Below are 21,241 nucleotides of genomic sequence, written 5' to 3'. Positions count from 1 at the left end.
GGAATTGTACCATTCAGCCATTTTTATAAACTCAAAATAAGGATTTAATCCATTTAGCATCAACACAATGGTCGTGTGTGTGTGTGTGTGTGTGTGTTGCAGTTTGATGACCGGCGGGCAGACATGCCTCTGTCTGAGGAGGACAAGCTGGACAAGGATGAGCTCATCTCATTCATCCAGAGCAACAGCCTTGAGCTCGTTATTGAATTTAGTGAAGAGGTAATTAATTAAACTAATTAAACCACAGGCAGTAAATAATTGCTGTAATGTGATCACATAACATTTCTTTTCTGTTCTCCCTCTACAGAATGGAGAGAAGATTTTTTCTAATAAAGTCCACAACCACCTTCTTCTGTTCATCAACACCACCACTGAGTCGCACACCGCTCTGCTGGACGACTACAGAGCCGTAGCCAGAGACTTTAAAGAGAAAGTAAGTTTCCCACAAGCAGCCATGTTGGCCTTCCTTCTTTAATATGCTTTATAGTAATACAGTGTAAGGTAATAATAGTGTAAGTGTGATAAACATATGACTCAGTGCTGATGTGTGTGTGTGTGTGATTATAGATCCTGTTCATCATGATAGACATCACCACAGATGTTTCGCATGTGCTAAATTATTTCGGTCTGTCTGCGAGTGAAGCTCCGGCGCTCCGTTTCATCAACACCGACACGCTGAAGAAGTTCGCCATGGCAGAAGCAGCCATCAACAAGGACACGCTGAAAACGTTCTGTCAGGATGTGCTGGATGGCAAAGTCAAGGTTATTCATTTCATTGCCTCTTCGCTCTTTTGATAAAATGATAAAAAAAAGGTGGCACGCTTGGACCCATTTCCAGTGATATCTCACAAATGGACAGATGATAAATCTATTAGCGAGTAAAAGCTCCAGGTTCGCCCCAGTCCCGTTTCCTGGTTGCCCATAAACCTAACAGACTGGTAGCTAGTGTGATTTAATAATGAATTGCATTTAAGCACATAAATACAGGCTAACAATAATGAAGGAGTGTGTGATCATCTTCTACTATCAAAAAAAAAGTCAGAAAGTCATTGGAGAACGTTTCAGGGTTTTCGTTTTCTGTCCTTGAGGCACATGTAGAATACATTATTAGAGTCTGGCTTCTGCAAGGTTCCTGTGTGAGAGCTTTGCGTCGAACTTTAATTCTTCTCGTTTCGTCAGTGTTTCCACAGACCTGCATGTTCCTGTTTCTTAACCGATCGTCTGCGTGCTAATTAAGCTAGATCGCACCTCGACAAGCGGCGTGTTGTAGTTACAGCACCGAACTGCGTCGCACTACTGTGAAGCGCGTTAACGTTAAACATAGCTACATACCAAATAAAAATATTCCATTTTACAAGATAAAAGTCAATAAGTAATGATTAATTCATAATTTCTCTGAAACTATGAATTAAAACTATTGGCCCTAGACACAAAATTTGTCTGTCCCAGGACATTAATTTGCTTCCCTGTATGTACATGGTGCACAATCACAAACTAAATCCTCCATCACTCCATACAAGGACATATGCTGCTTTTAAATGTCAAAAACAGGTTAAAATTCCCCTTGTCCAGGTGACAAAGGGCTCTCAGACACATATCCTTTATACACAACAAACAGGAAATGAGTTCCACAACCGTAGATGTTTAAAATAAGGCGGAGGGTGCCCTCTGGTGGTCTGGCATGGAACTGGCCAGGCTGGGCATTAGAGCAGATTATTAATAGAACACTGTTAAACTTTTCTTACATTCTAATAATAATAATAATAATAATAATAATCTGTAATGCATTAGCATTATACTTCTTTTGTGTGATTCATATAATAACGGAGCAGGCTTTTGATTTGGACAAAATCACATTTTCTATGTCTGAATAAATGAAAGTGTTAAACAATGATTTATAATCTCTAAGATCATAAATAGTTTGCTTAATTTCCAAATGATCTCCATCAATACTCGTTTTTATTTTACTACAGCCTCATTTGAAGAGTGAAGACATTCCTGAGGACTGGGATAAGAATCCTGTCAAAGTCCTTGTGGGAAAAAACTTCGAACAGGTCGCCTTTGATGAGACCAAGAACGTCTTTGTGGAATTCTGTAAGCTGGAATCACCATTCTGGAATTTTTAAAAAGTTAACTACGTGTGTATGTGCACATGGTAAAGTGTTTGATCTGTGTGTGTGTGTGTGTGTGTGTGTATGTGGGGTATCATCCCTTTCTCTCAGATGCCCCTTGGTGTGGCCACTGTAAGGAACTTGCCCCTGAGTGGGAAAAGCTGGGGGAAAAGTACAAGGACCATGAAAACATCATCATCGCCAAGATGGATTCCACGGCCAATGACGTCGAGGAGGTGACGGTGCAGGGTTATCCCACCCTGAAATATTTTCCAGCAGGATCCGAGAGGAAGGTCGGCAAACTCTGCACCAACACTGAGCATTTCTCTCAATTCCACTACATTAGCATGTTGTTCATCATATACTCTCCCTCTATCATCATTAACTCAGTGGCTGATAATTAAGCATTCTGCTTGTATACACAGTATAATATCAATATCAATATATAATATAATATCAATAAATATCTATTGCGCAGCCGTGTGGGTATGAAACACAGAGAGAGCACTGGACATATTGAGGCATGTTAGTGTGCATGAGAGAGAATTGTCTATAAACCTGCTTTAACACGCAGTTTTATTTCACTGCCTTGCCTTCTCTTATTTGGCTGATTTACTAAGCTGCTGTTGAGTTTGTTTAGAATCAGCGGGAGGCGTGGCGTATCTCAACCTTTGTAAGTGCAAAGAAGTTAAAATAATCATGAAACCATTTACACAGAAATGTATTAACAGCAGTATGAGTGTAAAGTAGCCAATAAAGACACACAAGTTATTAACATATTCAAATAGCAGCGAGCATTCACATACACATTTCACCATTTTACATATTAGACCACATCTGAACCTAACTGACAATATAAAACATGTAAACTGTATATAAATATAAAACATGTAACACCGGGTCTTTAGGCGCAGTGTCAAGACAAGACCTTTCTGTGTGATAACTTTGTGGATTTGTGATTTTTTAAAAATATTTGTTTCTGAGCAAAATGAACACATTCTGTTTTAAACCCTCTGGCATCAGGTGATTGATTATAACGGAAATAGGGATCTGGAAACGTTTGTTAAATTCCTGGATAATGGTGGAGTATTGCCAGAGGAAGAAGACGACGATGACGATGAGGATGAAGATGAAGACCAGGAAAGCAAAGATGAGGTCAGCTATGTCTTAACGATTTTGGTAAAATAAGTTAATGAATGTAATGTAAGATTTTTAAAATACATTATAGTTTTTTATGGACTACTGAACAACGATGAACAAGAAGGAAACAAGCAACTGGTTTAAAGCAAAACATTTATTTAGAGATGAGGACTTGAGTTGGACTTGTGACTTGACTATGTATTGACAATAGCAGTATAAATTAACTGTCTTTTAGGTTAATCTAATGAAGAACATTATAGCAACCAAGATCCAAAATGTGGGTGGAGCCAAAGAGGTCCATTAATGTGTGTTTAACAGCACTTTTATGCAATAACGATACATGTATTTTTCATTTTAATATCAAGGAATGTCCATAATGTAGCTTGATTAGTGAGGTGTAATAGTGCCCTTATTACAAAAATGAACAAATTACTGCTACAGGCTAGAGGAGCGCTGCTTATACCTGGAAGGAACCTTTTTCTTTTTAATTCAATATTTGTTTCTACTGTTTCTGTTCAGGTCTCAACAGAATCCATAGAAGAATCAGAGAAACCCTCTAATGGGTCCAGCGGCAAAGACGAGCTCTGAAAACATCCCACACATTAATTAATGCTGATTCAGATCTGAGTGGAGCTACTGAAACTGAATGTACTCAGTACTAGCTGTTTTAAGATTCAGATTCAAGAGTTTGTTGTCATATGCACAGTAAAACAGACAGTTACACTGTTCTGATAAACACACATTTAACACACGTTCCATTCAGTGTCAGTCATCTGACTCGGCACTGAACCTTTCACATGGGAACCAAAATGTTGAGGAAATGCATCAACCATGTAAAATTAATTGTTTGTCATAAAATGATTAAAGAACACCGGCTGGTCTAAAGGCTTTGTGTTCAGTCGTGTTCATTTAAACCGTTTGATCTGAAACATCTTTAAATCCTGTTTTAAAAGGAATAAAAAAGCTTTTATTGATATTGAATCATTCTAAGCAATCTCTGATGGACCTGCCACTGTGATGAATAATAAACTCTACTGTTTATTAGGTGACCAATACTAAATGATAAGGTGTGGTTGGTGGGCGTGTATCACATCAGCATCCTGCAAGCAGCTCCATAATTCTGGATGTGATCAAAAATACTGGAATAATACTCTCTGGATCTTAGTCTTAGGAAGTGAGTATCTCTGATATCTTAGGAAGTAAACTACACAAAGCGAGCTCCATGAAGACATGGTGTGTGAAGGTTGGAGTGGAAGAACTCGAGTGTCCTGCACAGAGCCCTGACCTCAACCCCACTGAACACCTTTGGGATGAACTGGAACACCGACTGAACCCCAGACCTCCTCGACATCCCAACATCAGCGCCTGACCTCACTAATGCTCTTGTAGCTGAATGAACACAAATCCCCACAGCCACGCTCCAACATCTAGTGGAAAGCTTCCCAGAAGAGTGGAGCTCATTATAACAGCAAACACACGGGAATAAATCTGGAATGAGATGTTCAACAAGCACATATGAGTGTGATGGTCAGGGGTGCACATACTTTAGGCTATGTAGTGTATATAGGATTATTGAGTCTATTTCTAGATATATATATATATATATATATATATATATATATATATATATATATATATATATTTTTTTTAATAATTTCAAGCTTGAAATTGTCTTTTTTTATTGGCAGAAAAGATATTTTTAAGCTTCAAGTAAGTAAATATGTCTAGAAACAGGCTTAATGGCCTTATATAATAATCTCAGTCTCTAATGTCTCTTAATGAGAAATATTAGAGAACTTTTCTTTTATTCAAGATTTATTTATTTATTTATTTTTTTATTTAAAAAAAGGAGCTTTGTATGTGATAATTGTTATCAACGGCTGTGAGGGGGTCAGACACGGAAACCTGCCTCCATATGCATACCTGAGCAGCAAGTGTAAAAATGTAGGTGATTACAGGAATCAGGAATAAGCAAGGCTGCAGTGCGTTAGAGCTGCCTCAAGAGATTAGTAAGATATAACCACGTGTTATAACCAAGGTTTTACTCAATGTTACTCAACGGGTTAGCTTGCAGAAAAAGATTTTAGCAATGTTCTTTACATCCACTAAATCTCATACTGCACACGCACACACACACACACACACACACACCCATGGCAGTTCATAGCAATGGAATGCACAGATAGGTGAACTGGTTTGGTCAGTAGTTCATACACTAATTAACATAAATACAAAGGAAGTACACATTCTACACAGACGGTTCGAAGATAAACACACAAAGCAGTGAGAAGATCAACATGGGAGCAAGAGATAAAAGTAAAATCACCAAGGAGGAATGAAAAAAAAAAGAAGACAAAAGAAAAGTGTGGTAAGTTGCACAGTAATAAATACAAATGATTTGCATAGAAGCTACAAAATAATCCACTAACACATTTAGGGATTTAATTTAAGGGGATCATTTTGGTTGGTGTTCCCTGCTTTACTGTGTGCAAAATAACAAAATGCTGTAGAATTTTTATTCCTAACATCAGCGAGTCCTGGGAAAACGTTACAGACACACGTCTACTAATCCACCACGTGGACTTACATGCATTAGATTTTACATTTTACACCTGATCTTTTTGATAATGTTTAATTCTAATCCAAATCTAACACAGCTGCTCGAATTTGTAGCTTAACTAGAATAAAACCTGCAGCAAACCCGTCTACACACAAACGAACACTCTAATAGTTTATTCATCTCTACAGATGTGGAATTCTCTCTGTAGAGTGTTGGAAAAAACTGCTTTAGATCATCATCTTGGTCAAGACTTAGGAATTTACTGTCTTAAAGTTTCCTCTGCATTGTCTGGTTTCCTCCCACCTCCTAAATAACATGCTGGATTGGGACTCTGAGTGTCCAGGGTGTATTCCTGCCCTGTGTCCAGTATTCCCGGGATAGGCTTCGGCTCCACCGTGCCCCTGAGCAGGATAAAGCTCTTCCTGAAGATAAATGAATGAATTTAATGTTATTGGGCTGGAAGTTTAACAAAATAATTTATTGGTACTTCTGCATAAATGCTTAGGGCGCTGATGTTGGCCTACTGTATCACTATAAACACTGGGCTTCATTTATCAAACTAAACATGAACTAATTTATTCGTAAATCATTCGCAAGAAATGTGGTGTTCACGAAAAACCAGTTAGATGAGAAAAATGTGAGTTTGTAAATTTCCACATGAGGACACTCAGTAGTGTGAACCTCAGCAGACTGGCTTTAAACTGTTGTGAGTTACTGTGATTTATATACAGCTCGCTGTCGAGTTCAAACCAGTGACTTAAGATGAATTCAGATGTATAAATATATACAGAGATACTGATACATTTCATAAGTTTTCAGGGTGTTTATGTATGAAGGAAAAATGCTTGTATCGTATTCTATAGAGGCATGGCTTACCCTTCATCATGACTTTACTTCCGTTCAGTATGGCGTGTTTAAATCATTATTTATTTGCCGCGTATTTATTGATGATATCAATAAAACACACTTCAGTAACAGGACTTGAGTTTCCTGCCTCGAGATCTTTGGGGTCGTCTTCTTGTTTGATGCTGACCACACCCCCTCATATGAGGTCACATGAATGAAGTCATGTTATTTCTATTAAGTAGTTCCACTTTAAGGGTTTAGTAACTGAAGTCAAACTGTCCTAATTTCAGTTGCACACCAATTTAACAAACATTTTGTGACACCTGAATGAAAGCAATTCCAAAACAAATCCAAAATGAAGACAGATAAGACTCGCCACTTGATGAAGATAAACGTAATGGTGCCCTATAAAAGAAGGAGGAGTTAGTGTTTGTCGATGGAAGCTGATGAGCTGCAGTGGCTGAGCTGCGTTACTGGAAAACTTAGAACATGTTGCTCTTTCTCCATTTAGTCACCATTTTGTCATTTTCAGCTCTCTTTGCCTTTTATGGGGTTTTGTGGGTGTGGCTAAAATTAAACCAGCTGTGCCCTGAACATGCTTGGTAATTTTCAGCTTATTGATACAGGACTAAAGAAAATCAGTGAAATTTTGTAATTTTTTGGTGAATTCTTAGCTCAATTTTGCCACAAGAACATTTCTACACAATTTAACTAAATGATTGAGAAATGCACATTATGTTCTATTACGATTGTTTTTTAAGATTAATCATATTCCTTGGATCATTATAGTAGCTACAGGTTATATATTGTTTAACCATTATGTACATATAGGATTTTCTTTTTTTAAATTTGATTTATTTGATCAAGATGCTTCAGTTTATTTAGATTGATGGACTGACAGTGAAATAACCGCCGGTGTATAAAAACTGTCAGTCTGTCCGTTTTACAGCCAGTGAATGAATTTCTTTTTCTTCCTTTCAAGCCGTAAATGGATATTTCTGAAGCCACTGTTTCTGCAGTCGGTTTCTCGCTTCCACCTCCCTCATATACTGAAGCTATACTGAGTCCACAGCCTTCAACACCACCTCCTACTTATGCGGAAGCAGGTGAGTCTGAAGTGTCCTGCAGCTCAGTGACATTTCTCTGCTCTCAGTTATGAACACGGCATTGTAGCTGTCTAATTTTTTTAAATAGAGGCGTAATGCAATTAACACAATCAGATTGGTGTGTGAATTCTGGCTCTGACTGTTCCTCAACCTCAACTACATCTCTCCAGTTCATAATTGGTCTCAAATAAGATGGACTGTTTTTTTTAATCATTATTTTTGTGTGTACCTGCCTGCCATATTTTCTAACAAATTTAATTGGTTTTATTTCCCAAAATATAAACAAACTAGTAGCTTATTTTAAAGCACCTCAACCCTGACAAGGCAAAATTATTCAGACACTTTGTTAAAAGAAATTTGTTGGGAAGATTTCATGCAGTCATGGTGAAGGATCTTCCTAAAGTTCTCAGGGACAACAGTAGTAAGCAACAATTGAATGGAAAAACGCCACAGCAAAGACCTTAAACATCCCTTTCGGTGCAAGTGATTTGAGCATATGCAGGTGGAAAGTTCATGGAACCACAACTAATCGTCCCTGGACAGGTGAACCATGTAAGATGCTACTGCGTGCTCTCAGACTACTGATAAGGAAGATAAGAGAGAAGCCAGCAGTCACTCGAACAGAGTTGCAGGACGACCTGAAAGCAGCAGGAACAACAGTTACACAGAGAACAATGAGCAATGAACTGCATCACAATCATCTCCATTCCTTCACCTCACGCTAAACTCTGCTAATATTTCATCTCATCATGTTTGGAGAAAGAAGGGTTGTGCATATGATCCCAAGAACATCCACAGCCACAGTGAAGCACGGTGGTGGGAGCATCATGCTATGGAGCTGCGTCTCTGCAAATTGTACTGGGGCATTACACGGCCATCGAAGGAAACAGAAATGGAGTGAAGTAGAAGGACATATTAGAGGAGAAGTTAATCTTATTGGCCAACAAACTGAGTCTGTAAAAAAGATGGACATTTCAACAAGACAACGACCCCAAACATGACAGCCACAATAACTCAGGAAGGCCTTGCGTGGCCTCGTCTTTGCAACAAAGTACATTTGTAGTGTCTGAATACTTTTTATCAGTTTTGTTTTCTTTATGTTTATGAATACCAAGAGTGGCTCAAAAAGTTTACACACCCCTGTTAAAATTGCAGGTTTTCATGATGTTAAAAAAATGAAACCAAGATAAATCATGTCAGATCATTTCCCACCTTTAAGGTGATATAGCAAAAAAAAAAAAAAAAAGTGAAAAACAAACAGAAAGATTTTGTTAAATCATGTTAAAGCACCTTTTGCTTGTAATGCAGCATATCTTGATTTGATAATTTGCTCCAGATGTATTAAATTATGAGAAGATCTCCTGTCCTCAGCCCTCTTCATGTCATTCCACAGGTTTTTGATGTTGCTCTTCTTCTTCTCAAGCTGTTTCTTTGTTGACTTGGATGTGTGTTTTGGGTTGTTATCATACTTGTAGGTGAATTTTTTCTTCATCTTTAGCTGTCTAACAGAGGCCTGCAAGAGTTGACTAGAGCCCCAGTCCCAGCTGAAGAGAAGCAGCCCGATAGCATGATGCTGCCACCACCATGCTTCACTGTGGGAAGGGTGTTCTCTGGGTGATAAGCTGTCTTGTTATTACACCAAATATATCTTCTAAAATTATGGTCAAAAATGTTCTACCTTGGTCTCACAAGACCATAACACAGTGTGCCACATGGTTTGGGGTGATTTAGCTGAGCTTGGATGTTTTTTTATGAGAAAGGGCTTCAGTCTAGCCTCAAATTAACCCAGCCCAGACAGGTGAAGAATACGCGAGATCGTTGTCACATGCAGACAGTAATCAGTACTCGCCAGATGTTCCTGCAGCTGCTTTAATGTTGCTGTAGGTCTCTTGGCAGTGTCCATGATAAGTTTTCTTCTTGTCCTTTCGTCAGTTTTGGAGAGACGTCCTGTTCTTGGTGATGTCACTGTGGTGCTCCATTTTCTCCACTTCACACTGTTCCATGGTACATCTAATGTTTTAGAAATTCTTTTATACCTCTCTCCTGATCAATATCTTTCCACAGTGAGATCCTGTACATGCTCTGTAAGCTCTTTGAGGAACACTTCACTTTAATTTTGTTGGCTGCTATATCACTTTCAAGGTGGAAAAACATCTGACACCTGTATGTTTGAAATTTTAACAAACACTTGGGGTCATGCTGTTGAACGAAAATAATCAACAACAAGGTGGTGTGACGAGTTACTGTTACCACCCTGAAGTTGATTATTTCCCTATAACAGCATGTCCCCAAGTGTTTTATTTCTCTTACACCACAAAATTCTTTTTGTTTATTTATTACTGAAATGTCAAACCTTTTTGTTACATTTTATGTTGTTAAATGTCAATGAAGATAGTTAGTTCCTGTTGTCACTTACGTTATAGCAGCTATAAACAGTCGTTCCCTCACCAGTTTATCTTTTTTCTCTCTCTTGAAGTTAATAAGACAAAAAAAATGATCTATGGTGCCATCATTGATTCAAAAATGTTTCAAAGATCTTGAAGATGTCAGAAAACCTAAAGTTACAGCTTTACCTCTGACCGTTACAAAGCGCTGACACTGGAGACTCCTTCCATGAAAGTTAAACAAACAGAAACAATGACGTATTAGAGCGAGTGCATTAATATAAACCTGTGCTACTGTCAGAGCTGCTGTGATAGAAAACTAATCAACACCTTCTGGCCAATCATAGTCGAGAACTCAACATCACTGTGGTGTAAATTTTAATATTAAATTTGATTTTTATTTGTAGTGGGTGTCCTTCCTCTGCAGTTGGACAATGCTGCGTCTCCTTATCCTATCCTCAGCATTCCTACAGAGGTCATGCCCGTACATCACACACAGCGAGGTCAGTGACTCTGTTTTTACCTGCTAAATTATTGTTATTGCAATTATAAAACTATATTTACTGTTATACAGTATAATTTAGTTTAATTTGGAATAGCTTCCCTATCGAGTATCCACATGAAGATGCAACTGTAACATCCAGCCCAGATATTTCCTCTCCAAAGCACCAGAGGGCGCTCTCACCCAAGTTTTAAACCACTTCCTTGTTTATTCCCATCGTTTCCTGTTATACACTATAAAAGGCACATGCACTCACGCTACAAGTGTGAAGGCTTGTAGTTTGTGCTTGTAAGTACTGAGCTGTTATTATACTTGAGAGCCATTTTTTTAAGACTCTGTTTTGTTCATTTCTCTGCCTTTGCCTTGCCTTTTGTTTTGGATGCTGTTTCTTGATTATGATTTGGATTGGGTGTTGGATTTGGTTGGTGCTGGACCTGATTGTTCTGAGTCTTTGCAAACAGACCCTTACTCAGCCTCAGTGAGCTCTCTGTTACAACAGCGTTGTCAAAACATGTAAATCATTCTGTCAAACGTTTGTCCATTAATGAAGGAAGAATGTACAAGGTCAGGATGGAATTTGACATTAATTTAAATATACAAATAAAGAAATATATGTATATACACACACCATAGCATTTTTTTTGTATCTGCAGTCTTGTCTGTTTATACACAGGGTTGCCAGGTCTCATCATTTCCTGCCCAACTACATCACAAACACTGAACAGAAAGGTCTGAATCTAGCCCAAAAAATAGTGGCAGTATACGAGTGCTATATTCATTCATTCATTGGTCTTAAAAAACAAACAGAAAACCCCCACAAGTAACTGTTTTAGCCACCTGACTTGAAAATGAATAAACATCCTTCCTTTTCCTCATACTCAACATTCTTTATTTGGAAAAATGAAGCTTGTTAAAACTATGTACAGTCTTTGATTCTCATTTCAGACTACAGCGCCAGTGTAGAGTTACGCTGTCTGCACTTACACTTTCCCTTCGTTTGCCATAGCCTACTTTTTTGTGGAAATTGATAGGATATGATTTTAATTATTTGCTTTAAATCTAGGTCTTAGCAGCTGCTGACTATTTTTAAACTAGCCCAAAAAACCTCCATCCACAGACTTGCTTTTTCCACCCGAACCCAAATTCTAGCCCAGTTTGGCATAAAAAAACTGTGATCCTGGCAACCCTGACTATACAGAAAAAGCTTGAGATCTTGTCTTATAGATGATTTCTTCTGCATCATGAGTGAATCTCTGTTGTATTCTGTCCCTCAGTGTTTGTTCAGCCTTCCCCCCATCAGGTTATTCCACAGCAGATGTTGGGTAGGACACTGGGTGATGCTCCCACTGTGATTAATTGCCCGCACTGTCTTCAACAAATTACCACCAGCGTGTCTTATAAACCTGGAAATGCAGCATGGGCCATGTGCTGCCTGCTTACACTGTTTGGGTAAGACACAACATCAGATTAACTGCTGGAGTAATTCAGTGAGTCACATGATTAAATCCAGACAGCACTGAGCAGTTAGCTCTATTCTATTCTATTCTATTCTATTCTATTCTATTCTATTCTATTCGATTCGATTCTAAGCTTTTCTATACATTTCTATTCTATAGTGTCATCAGAAAACAGTCCTGCTTCTTGTACAACATTGTAATATGCAAATGATGATGTATTGAATATTCAGATTAGTCTGTAATGTCATCTTCTTCACCCTGAAGAGAGTTGACCATACTGGACACTGATGGAAAAAAGCAGCTGCATATTCTCAAAACCCATATAGTTCCACAAACTCCAAATCAACACTAACACTTCTATAACAAGTTGCAGACCTTGTGTAAGTAAAAACACTTTCAACAGAAGGAACGATGCAGCACTCAGAATACACAAAGCCACAGCCTGGTGCACATCACACAGCAGTTTAGTGACTCTGGACTTGACTGAGATTTGACTTGGGCTTGAGGTGACTTGATTTAATTATAAATGATGATCAATACTGTGATTATTTAATGAGAAAAGCACTGATAGACGTCTACTGTTGGTTTCAGGCTCGTCTGTGGATGTTGCATTATTCCCTGCTGCGTGAAAGAATTCCAGGATGCGCATCATTCATGTCCGGCCTGTAACAGATTCTTAGGGATACACGTTCGCTAAAACACACACACGCACACACACACACAGTTTATTACCATCATTGTATTTACATTGAAAAATGATTTGTAGCTAATTTATTCTATCCTTGGACTTAAAGCAAGCAATAACGTCATTACTGAAATAGAAATCTTTCGGATCATGATCTGTAAGATTAAACTGATAAATGTGACGTGCTCATGCATTTTGTGTGGATGCAGACAGTAGAAGCGTTTGATGTGTTAATGGGCGTAGATAAATGTAATAAATAAATTTATTCAGTTTTCCTTTGAGATAATTAAAGTAACATGCTGGTAACAGTGGAAACTAACGTCTTATGAAACGTCTTGATAAACAATACATTTTCCTTTATTTAAGCTTTGTGCCTACTTGTCCCTTAATTCTCCTTACAATCTGCGATTAAAGACAAAATAACTGAACAATATTTACTTGCATTGCTACACTGCTGTTGAGACGAGGATGTGATATATTTTGAACAATAGGCTGCAGAAATGGAAAACAGCTGATCCCTTGACACACACTCCCCCAGGCTTCCTGTTTCCTGTAAGCCTGCTGTTTGGTCAGAAATGAAAGCTCCTGCGCTGTAGAGGGTGGAGTGGTGCAGTAATGTATGAGGAATTCAAAATCTGCTGGAAACTCACTCTTACTCTTTCTCTTAGAGCAAACACAATTCCAAAATAGTATTTTCCTAACTTCAGGTGACGGCTTAAAATTCAAGTCCTGTTTCTTGCAGCCTGGATGTTTTGTCCTTATCTTTGTGGATGTTATTTTATGTCAGCTGACATAAATATAAATGTGTTACTTTAACCAGCTACTAATTTAAGAGACAAAAAAAACCATACAAATCCGTTCTGTATTTGTTGTTATTGTGTCAATTTATCTTACTGTATTCATGAAAACCAATGCAGTAAACATGCAGATTACACTGATATAAAAAAACCCCAATAAAAACATTATACAGTCTATAAAGCCCATAATGACAATAGTACATATTACTCCAGATTACTGTCTCTCTTATCAATTACATCTGTCTTTTATTAATACTTTTATTGTAGGTATTAAAACCAGAAAGGAAAAATGATCATTAAACCAGTGAGTGGTAAAGAATAACAAAAAAAGATGAAGAATGGAAATTTTACAACATCTATCACATGGACAGATAAATATTCATAATGAAGTGAAAAGGTTAAATATGTTTTATTAATTTCTAAGTAAATCTCTGGTCACACTCTGAATTCCTGAAATTAGCCATTTCTACGTTGCTTCTCTGAACAGGACACATGAGGAACTTATTCTCTGTAAACCTGGTCTTCAACATAGTGATTGGCGAATCTAATGATGTCAGTCATCGCCATGAGAATCAGAATATCCATGGCCGTGTCGTTGGTAACCTGCTCATGGTAGTTCAGCACAGGAAAGATGCAGTTCATCGGGACTCCCAGTTTATGACTGCACTCCTCCATCTAAGATAAACAGATACAACATGACTTATTGTATTTGAGGAACTGGGGTTAGGAGCCATATCCATGCTGTTTTATCTGTATTTCAAATAACCACAAAGTTAAAGGTTAATAATAAAGCATATGCCTGTTAAAATGTTCTCTGGTGGTGGAGAATATCATGGAGTAGATGGGAGACCTACATAAATAAAAATAAAAGGAGGAAGAGATGGCTGTTGCTGTTGTTCTCACCTTCTCTTTAATTTTTTTGCTGGTGTAGATCTTACGCAGGTTCTCGTTAACTAGAGGGCATGCTTTATCCACCATGGACATGACGACCACTTGAGGAATCTCTGTTGAATCACCACAAACACCTTTCATTTACAGCATTTAGCAGACGCCCTTATCCAGAGCGACTTACATTTAACTGAGCAGTTGAGGGTTAAGGGCCTTGCTCAAGGGCCCAGCAGTAGCAGCACAGGGATTTGAACTCACGACTGTCTGATCAGTAATCCAACAGCTTAACCACTGAGCTTCCACTGCCCTATTTTATACATAATCCAGGTTTCATTATTTAATATGAAATTCTAATTATGTGAAAACTCACCCAAGTCACGAGCTTTTTCCCGAACAGCTCTCATTTTCTGGATAACGTCGTCACTGATGAGGGAGATTCTGTCAGCTGGTAGAACACTCACCAGACAGTGCACTTTGTCTTTCAGGCTGGGGTTGCTGATGTACTTCGGGTCGCCTTTATCAATTGGTTTTACAGGATTGAACTGAAAGAGCAAAAACGCTCAAATACATAAATACTCAAAATACTTGATATTTAGGGGTAAGGTAGACCCCCATAAGTGTTCTTTTAATTTAGATGAGTCTGAATATTACTTAGCAAACAAAGTGATACTACACATGAATCATTCAGTAACTACAGTGAAAACTGGCATTTAGTTATGAGAAGGTGTTTAGTTATGAGAATGAGGATTGTTAGTGTGCTTTAATAAGGAAAAACATTCCTTATTGCTGAGTAAGACAGAAAAAAATGAGAAACGTTGATTATGTAAGTAAGTATGGTTGTCCAACTAAGTAGAGGACTTCCAGGGCATTTTCCTTACAGAACTAGTGATGTTTTACTGTGCAGGGCCTACCATGGAGGTGTCGAAGGCGTGCACTGGGCTAACATCTAAGAATTCTCGCACATGCTTATGGCTTCATAATTATGCATCCAGTCAAGACACTAAAATTCTTTACTCTTAATTTTTTCACATCTTATATACCAAACTTATTGTGTAGAATACAAAATGTTCTTAATAAATCATTTACTTACAGTATAGCCATCTTTCACATGACCTTTTAATATTTTGTTTATGTCTTTTGTTTGCACTCCCTTTGACTTATCTTCTTCCAGACCCATGATGTCAGTAAAGACAAATGGATAGAAAGATCCAGGCCCACCTTTCTTCAGCCTGTGAATTTTAAACTGAACACAAATACAGGAGTGTAAAGATTCTGTTCAGGTTATCTAAACTACAGTTAAATCATGAATCAAATGTATACACTGCTCAAAAAATTAAAGGAACACTTTGAAAACACATCAGATCTCAATGGGGAAAAATATCATGCTGGATATCTACACTGATATGGACTGGGTAATGTGTTAGGAACAAAAGGATGCCACATCGTTTGAGGGAAATGAAAATTATCAACCTACAGAGGGCTGAATTCAAAGACACCCCGAAAATCAAAGTGAAACAATGATGCAGCAGGCCAGTCCATTTTGCTGAAATTTCATTGCAGCAACTCAGAATGGTACTCAGTAGTTTGTATGGCCCCCACGTGCTTGTACGCAGGCCTGACAACGTCGGGGGCATGCTCCTAATGAGACGACAGATGGTGTCCTGGGGTATTTCCTCCCAGATGTGGACCAGGGCATCACTGAGCTCCTGGACAGTCTGAGGTGGAACCTGGAGGTGTCGAATGGAGCGAAACATAATGTCCCAGAGGTGATCTATTGGATTTAGGTCAGGCGAGCGTGGGGGCCATTCAGTGGTATCAATTCCTTCATCCTCCAGGAACTGCCTGCATACTCTCGCCACATGAGGCCGGGCATTGCCGTGCACCAGGAGGAACCCAGGACCCACTGCACCAGCGTAGAGTCTGACAATGGGTCCAAGGATTTCATCCCGATACCTAATGGCAGTCAGGGTGCCATTGTCTAGCCTGTAGAGGTCTGTGCGTCCCTCCATGGATATGCCTCCCCAGACCATCACTCACCCACCACCAAAGCGGTCATGCTGAACGATGTTACAGGCAGCATAACGTTCTCCACGGCTTCTCCAGACCCTTTCACGTCTGTCACATGTGCTCAGGGTGAACCTGCTCTCATGTGTGAAAAGCACAGGGAGCCAGTGGCGGACCTGCCAATTCTGGTGTTCGATGGCAAATGCCAATCGAGCTCCACGGTGCCAGGCAGTGAGCACAGGGCCCAGTAGAGGATGTCGGACCCTCAGGCCACCCTCATGAAGTCTGTTTCTGATTGTTTGGTCAGAGACATTCACACCAGTGGCCTGCTGGAGGTCATTTTGTAGGGCTGGCAGTGCTCATCCTGTTCCTCCTTGCACAAAGGAGCTGATACCGGTCCTGCCGATGGGTTAAGGACCTTCTACCTGTCCGGCTCTCCTAGAGTAACTGCCTGTCTCCTGGAATCTCCTCCATGCTCTTGAGACTGTGCTAGGACACACAGCAAAACTTCTGGCAATGGCACATATTGATGTGCAATCCTGGAGGAGTTGGACTGCCTATGCAACCTCTGTAGGGTCCAGGTATCGCCTCATGCTACCAGTAGTGACACTGACCCTAGCCAAATGCAAAACTAGTGAAAAACAGTCAGAAAAGTTGAGTAGGGAAAGGAAGTATTTGGACAGTTTTTGTGATTTTGCCTTTATACTCCATCACAATGGATTTGAAATAAAACAGTCAAGATGTGATGGAAGTGTAAAACTTTCAGCTTTTTTTAAGAGGTTCCACAAAAATATGGCATTTACCATTTAGGAATTACAGCCATTTTAAACAAAGTACTTCCGTTTTCAGGGGCTCAAAGGTATTTGGACAATTGACTGACCAGAAGTTAATTGAGCAGGTGCGGTCCATTCCCTCATTACTGCAAGACAAATGAAGCAGATAAAAGGTCTGGAGTTGATATCAGGTACTGAGTTGGCATTTGGCAGCTGTTCGACTGGAGCTACCAATATGAAGTCCAAGGAGATCTCAATGCAAGTGAAGAAGGTCATCATTAGGCCGAAAAAACAACATAAATCTATAAGAGAGGTAACAAAAACCTTAGGTGTGGCCAAATCAACAGTTGGGTACATTCTTAAAAAGAAAGAAAGCACTGGAGAGCTCAACAACATCGAAAGGCCTGGAAGACCATGGAAGACAACCAAAGTGGATGATCGAGAAACCTTTCCTTGGTGAAGAAAAACCCCTTCATAATATCAACAGAAGTGAAGAACACTCTGGAGAAGGTAGGCGTATCATTGTCAAAATCTACAATCAAGAGACGCCTTCATGAATGTAAATACAGAGGGTTTACTACAAGGTGCAAACCACTGGGAACATTCAAGAACAGGAAAGCCAGATTAGACTTTGCCAGAAAACATCTAAAAAAGCCTCCCATGTTCTGGAATAAGATTCTTTGGACTGATGAAACCAAGATTAACTTGTACCAGAATGATGGGAAGAGAAAAATATGGTGAAAGAAAGGAACAGCTCATGATCCAAAGTGTACCACATCATGTGTCAAACATGGTGGAGGCAGTGTTATGGCATGGGCATGTATGGCTGCCAATGGAACGGGCTCACTGGTGTTTACTGATGATGTGACTGCTGACAGAAGTAGCAGGATGAATTCTGAGGTGTACAGGGCTATACTCTCTGCTCACATTCAGCCAAATGCTACAAAACTGATAGGACGCTGCTTCACAGTGCAGGTGGATAATGACCCTAAACATACTGCGAAAGCAACTCAAGACTTTTTGAAGGCAAAGAAATGGAATATTCTTCAATGGCCAAGTCAGTCGCCTGATCTCAACCCAATAGAGCTGCTTTTCACTTACTGAAGATAAGACTGAAGGCATAAAGACCCACAAACAAGCAGCAACTGAAGGTGAAGGTGTCAGTGAAGGCCTGGTGAAGCATCTCCAGGGAGGAAACTCAGAATTTGACTTTTGAGATCATGGGCTCCAGACTTCAGGCAGTCACTGACTGCAAAGGATTTTCATCCAAGTATTAAAATTATGGTTATATTTACAATTATGTCACTTTGTCCAAATGCCTTTGATCCCCTGAAAATGGAGGTACTTTGCTTAAAATGGCTGTAATTCCTAAATGGTAAATGCCATATTTTTGTGGAACCTTTTAAAATAAAGCTGAAAGTCTACACTTCCATCAAATCTTGATTGTTTTATTTCAAATTCATTGTGGTGGTGTATAAAGGCAAAATCACAAAAACTCTGTCATTGTCCAAATACTTCCAGACCAAACTGTATATCCTCTATAACTGAATAAGTTTTGGTCTTACTCAACATTCACTGACGTTCAGGAAAACATGAGCTAGGCTTGAAGTAAATATTTAATTGTTTAGTTATTACCTTTAAAGTGAAGCTCTGACTTTGACCAGCTGATGAATCTGCCAGTGCACCGGCGGCGTTGTATCCTTGGAGGACGGTGTTGATGGAGTTGATTAAACTCGACTTTCCTGCTCCGATTGGGCCGTGAAGCAGAATCTTCAGCTCATGGACTTCTGCAGTGCCTGGCTGGAAATCCTTCAGTTTCCTCAACATCAGATGTTTGTTATCTTCACTATTTAAGAAGTAAGAACCAAGAGATTAACATATTTTCCATGAGCTACTAATTACAGCTTTAAGCACACAATGATCTTGTCTTTGTGTCTTTTTGCAATCATTGATATTACCTCCACGCCACTGGCCGCCATTGACGATCGAATTCTGCGATTTTAAAAAAATGAATTCCAACATTACACGAGATTGTCTTTGACACTACAATCAAGTGTTTATTTCTATGACTTTCCTTAAATATCATATTTCTGCAGTAACTTACCAGGATCTGGTTTTGGGGTTGGTTGTTCATGTTGATTCGATTTGAGGAAAGCACGAAACAACTGAAGCAACAAACAATATCAGTATAAACTACGCATAAATTTAACTATTTAAATAGAGAACATTGTATTAATAACAATAACTACACTAATACAACAGCAAAATACAATAAAACAATAATAACAAAGCTTTACTTTACTGGTTTGAATTATGAACTGTGATTGTGTCAAGTCAGTTAGTAGTCCATTTTCTTACCTGATCCATGACACTGGCCTCTGAACTGCACCTCAGATGTGTTGTTGCTTTAGTTCTGTGTACAAATGTGTCACTGAATTAAATTACTTGGTTATTAATACATACAGGGACTCACGTCTATATTTAATTTTCTCCATGTCACTTGTACAGTGAAACTGAAACTGCAGCTGATCAGTGAAACTGCTGGTTACATCCATCAGGAACAGTTCAGTGAAACACCACTAGAGGACACTTCCTCAGCTGTCACAGTCAGGCTTTAGTGTCAGTGCTGAGCTGTTGTTTAGTATTTGCCTTTTGTGTATGACTCCTTATCTCTCTGTTTACCCGTTTATCGATATTGAGTTTTGGACTGTAGACGTCACTGTTAATAAATCTCCAGTGAAGGGATTCTCACAACATCTCTGTGTCATGTCTGTTACACAGATGCAATTGCATTACAGTAGAGCAATCTGAATGCAGTGCATTACACACTCATTACACACCAAGGATGCCAAGTTTGATAAGAATTGCTATTATAAAAACCTAAAATAAGAACATCTGTAATAAACAATTGTAGGAAAGTACAAAAGAAATGCTTTTAAAAGGTTTGAGGAAAATAGGGCTGTCTGTTGTGCTAGACTTGTGCATTGTTTTCTCTACACTTTCACTTTGTTTGTTTGTGAATTTTATGTATTCAACCGAACATGCTGATGCTTTTCTAATTAGAATATATAGCAAGCTCTCTCATTTATGAAATAATAATGTGATGAGAAAAACTTAATGATCAGTGCTTTAGAATGAAGTCTTTCTTACCTTCTCCTCTGCTCTGGCTGTAGAGCTGAACCTGTGTGCTGCTGCTCCGGCTGTGTGAGTCTGCGTCACTGATATAAAACTGGACCTGGGTGTGACTCAGATATTTCCTTCCACTTTCACTTTCACAGCACTGCAGTAATTCTCAGTCACTATAAACAGAATCAAGTGTATTACAGTAGAGAAAACAGTATAGAAATGAGAGAGCCTTTTGGAAGATTTTGGAAAACTTGAAGTTACAGCTTTACTTCTGACTCTTACAAGCCATTATTAACGTGAATTATCTTTATTAATACTGCAAGTTATCATGCTATTTAACAGAATGAATTCACAAGATGTTAATACTTAACTATTTCCATTCTTAATGCCTGTTCATACAGTCTATGACTCAGCTCATGTTTACGCTTCATTATTGTGATAAGGATTAATGTGATAAGGATTATTGCAGGTATTAAGAACTGATTAACAAACTGGTAGTAAATGAAATGAGTAGAAAGCACTTGTAAGATGTTTGCTTAGCAAAACTTCCTGGTGACAGCGTGAATAGTTGTGTGGATATTTTTGATGATGGCTGTTTTGTTTTTAACACTGTGTGCTTTGGTTTGCTGCCTGCATGTTTAACAAAAATACAGAGTCCCTCCATTTTCCCAGGCTCAAAAGTAATTGGATAATTGACTGATAAGCAGTTTCATGGCCAGGTGTGGCCTGTTTCCTCATTATTTCATGACAAATTAAGGAGATAAAAGGTCTGGAGTTGATTCCAAAAGTTGAATTTGCATTTGGTAGCTGTTCATGGGACTCTCACCATGCGGTCCAAAGAGGTGTCAGTGTAAGTGAAGGA

General features: G+C 38.8%; 3 protein-coding genes across 4 annotated transcripts in view; 2 read left to right on the top strand and 1 right to left on the bottom strand.

Moving 5' to 3' along the window:
* pdia2 (protein disulfide isomerase family A, member 2) overlaps nt 1–4,136 on the top strand; it is a 6,499-nt gene extending 2,363 nt beyond the window's left edge. Inside the window, exons 5-11 of the mRNA XM_026912253.3 lie at nt 103–219; nt 308–433; nt 568–762; nt 1,974–2,094; nt 2,223–2,404; nt 3,135–3,266; nt 3,771–4,136. Coding sequence (XP_026768054.2) covers nt 103–219; nt 308–433; nt 568–762; nt 1,974–2,094; nt 2,223–2,404; nt 3,135–3,266; nt 3,771–3,839 — 942 coding nt within the window. The 3' untranslated portion in view covers nt 3,840–4,136. The remainder of the gene's footprint in view (nt 1–102; nt 220–307; nt 434–567; nt 763–1,973; nt 2,095–2,222; nt 2,405–3,134; nt 3,267–3,770) is intronic.
* Nucleotides 4,137–4,982: 846 nt separating this feature from the next.
* Nucleotides 4,983–13,156, top strand: si:dkeyp-75b4.8 (lipopolysaccharide-induced tumor necrosis factor-alpha factor homolog). Of its 2 annotated transcripts, XM_034300207.2 has the most exons (6): nt 4,983–5,619; nt 7,640–7,763; nt 10,555–10,650; nt 11,924–12,098; nt 12,510–12,612; nt 12,698–13,156. In XM_034300207.2, exons 2-5 carry the CDS (start codon nt 7,646–7,648, stop codon nt 12,598–12,600), a joined length of 480 nt encoding a protein of 159 aa, XP_034156098.1. In that variant the 5' UTR covers nt 4,983–5,619; nt 7,640–7,645; the 3' UTR covers nt 12,601–12,612; nt 12,698–13,156. The 2 variants fall into 2 exon arrangements, with proteins under 2 accessions (XP_034156098.1, XP_034156097.1); XM_034300206.2 differs by lacking the exon at nt 12,510–12,612 and having other exon boundaries at nt 5,331–5,619.
* A 489-nt stretch (nt 13,157–13,645) lies between these two features.
* On the bottom strand, nt 13,646–20,489 carry LOC117596187 (interferon-induced protein 44-like). Its single transcript, XM_034300400.2, has 9 exons — nt 20,404–20,489; nt 19,612–19,666; nt 19,358–19,418; nt 19,212–19,245; nt 18,889–19,099; nt 15,567–15,719; nt 14,847–15,018; nt 14,492–14,592; nt 13,646–14,263 (listed from the first exon to the last, which is right to left on the bottom strand). The coding sequence occupies exons 2-9, from the start codon at nt 19,618–19,620 to the stop codon at nt 14,090–14,092; spliced, it is 915 nt and encodes a 304-aa protein (XP_034156291.2). The 5' UTR covers nt 19,621–19,666; nt 20,404–20,489; the 3' UTR covers nt 13,646–14,089.
* Between the last annotated feature and the right edge of the window lie 752 nt (nt 20,490–21,241).

This window comes from Pangasianodon hypophthalmus, chromosome 26 (genome assembly GCF_027358585.1).
Source record: "Pangasianodon hypophthalmus isolate fPanHyp1 chromosome 26, fPanHyp1.pri, whole genome shotgun sequence".
In the NCBI taxonomy this organism is placed as follows: Eukaryota; Metazoa; Chordata; class Actinopteri; order Siluriformes; family Pangasiidae; genus Pangasianodon; species Pangasianodon hypophthalmus.
The sequence above is the reverse complement of the archived record's forward strand: the minus strand, read 5'-3'. Positions and strand labels throughout refer to the sequence as shown.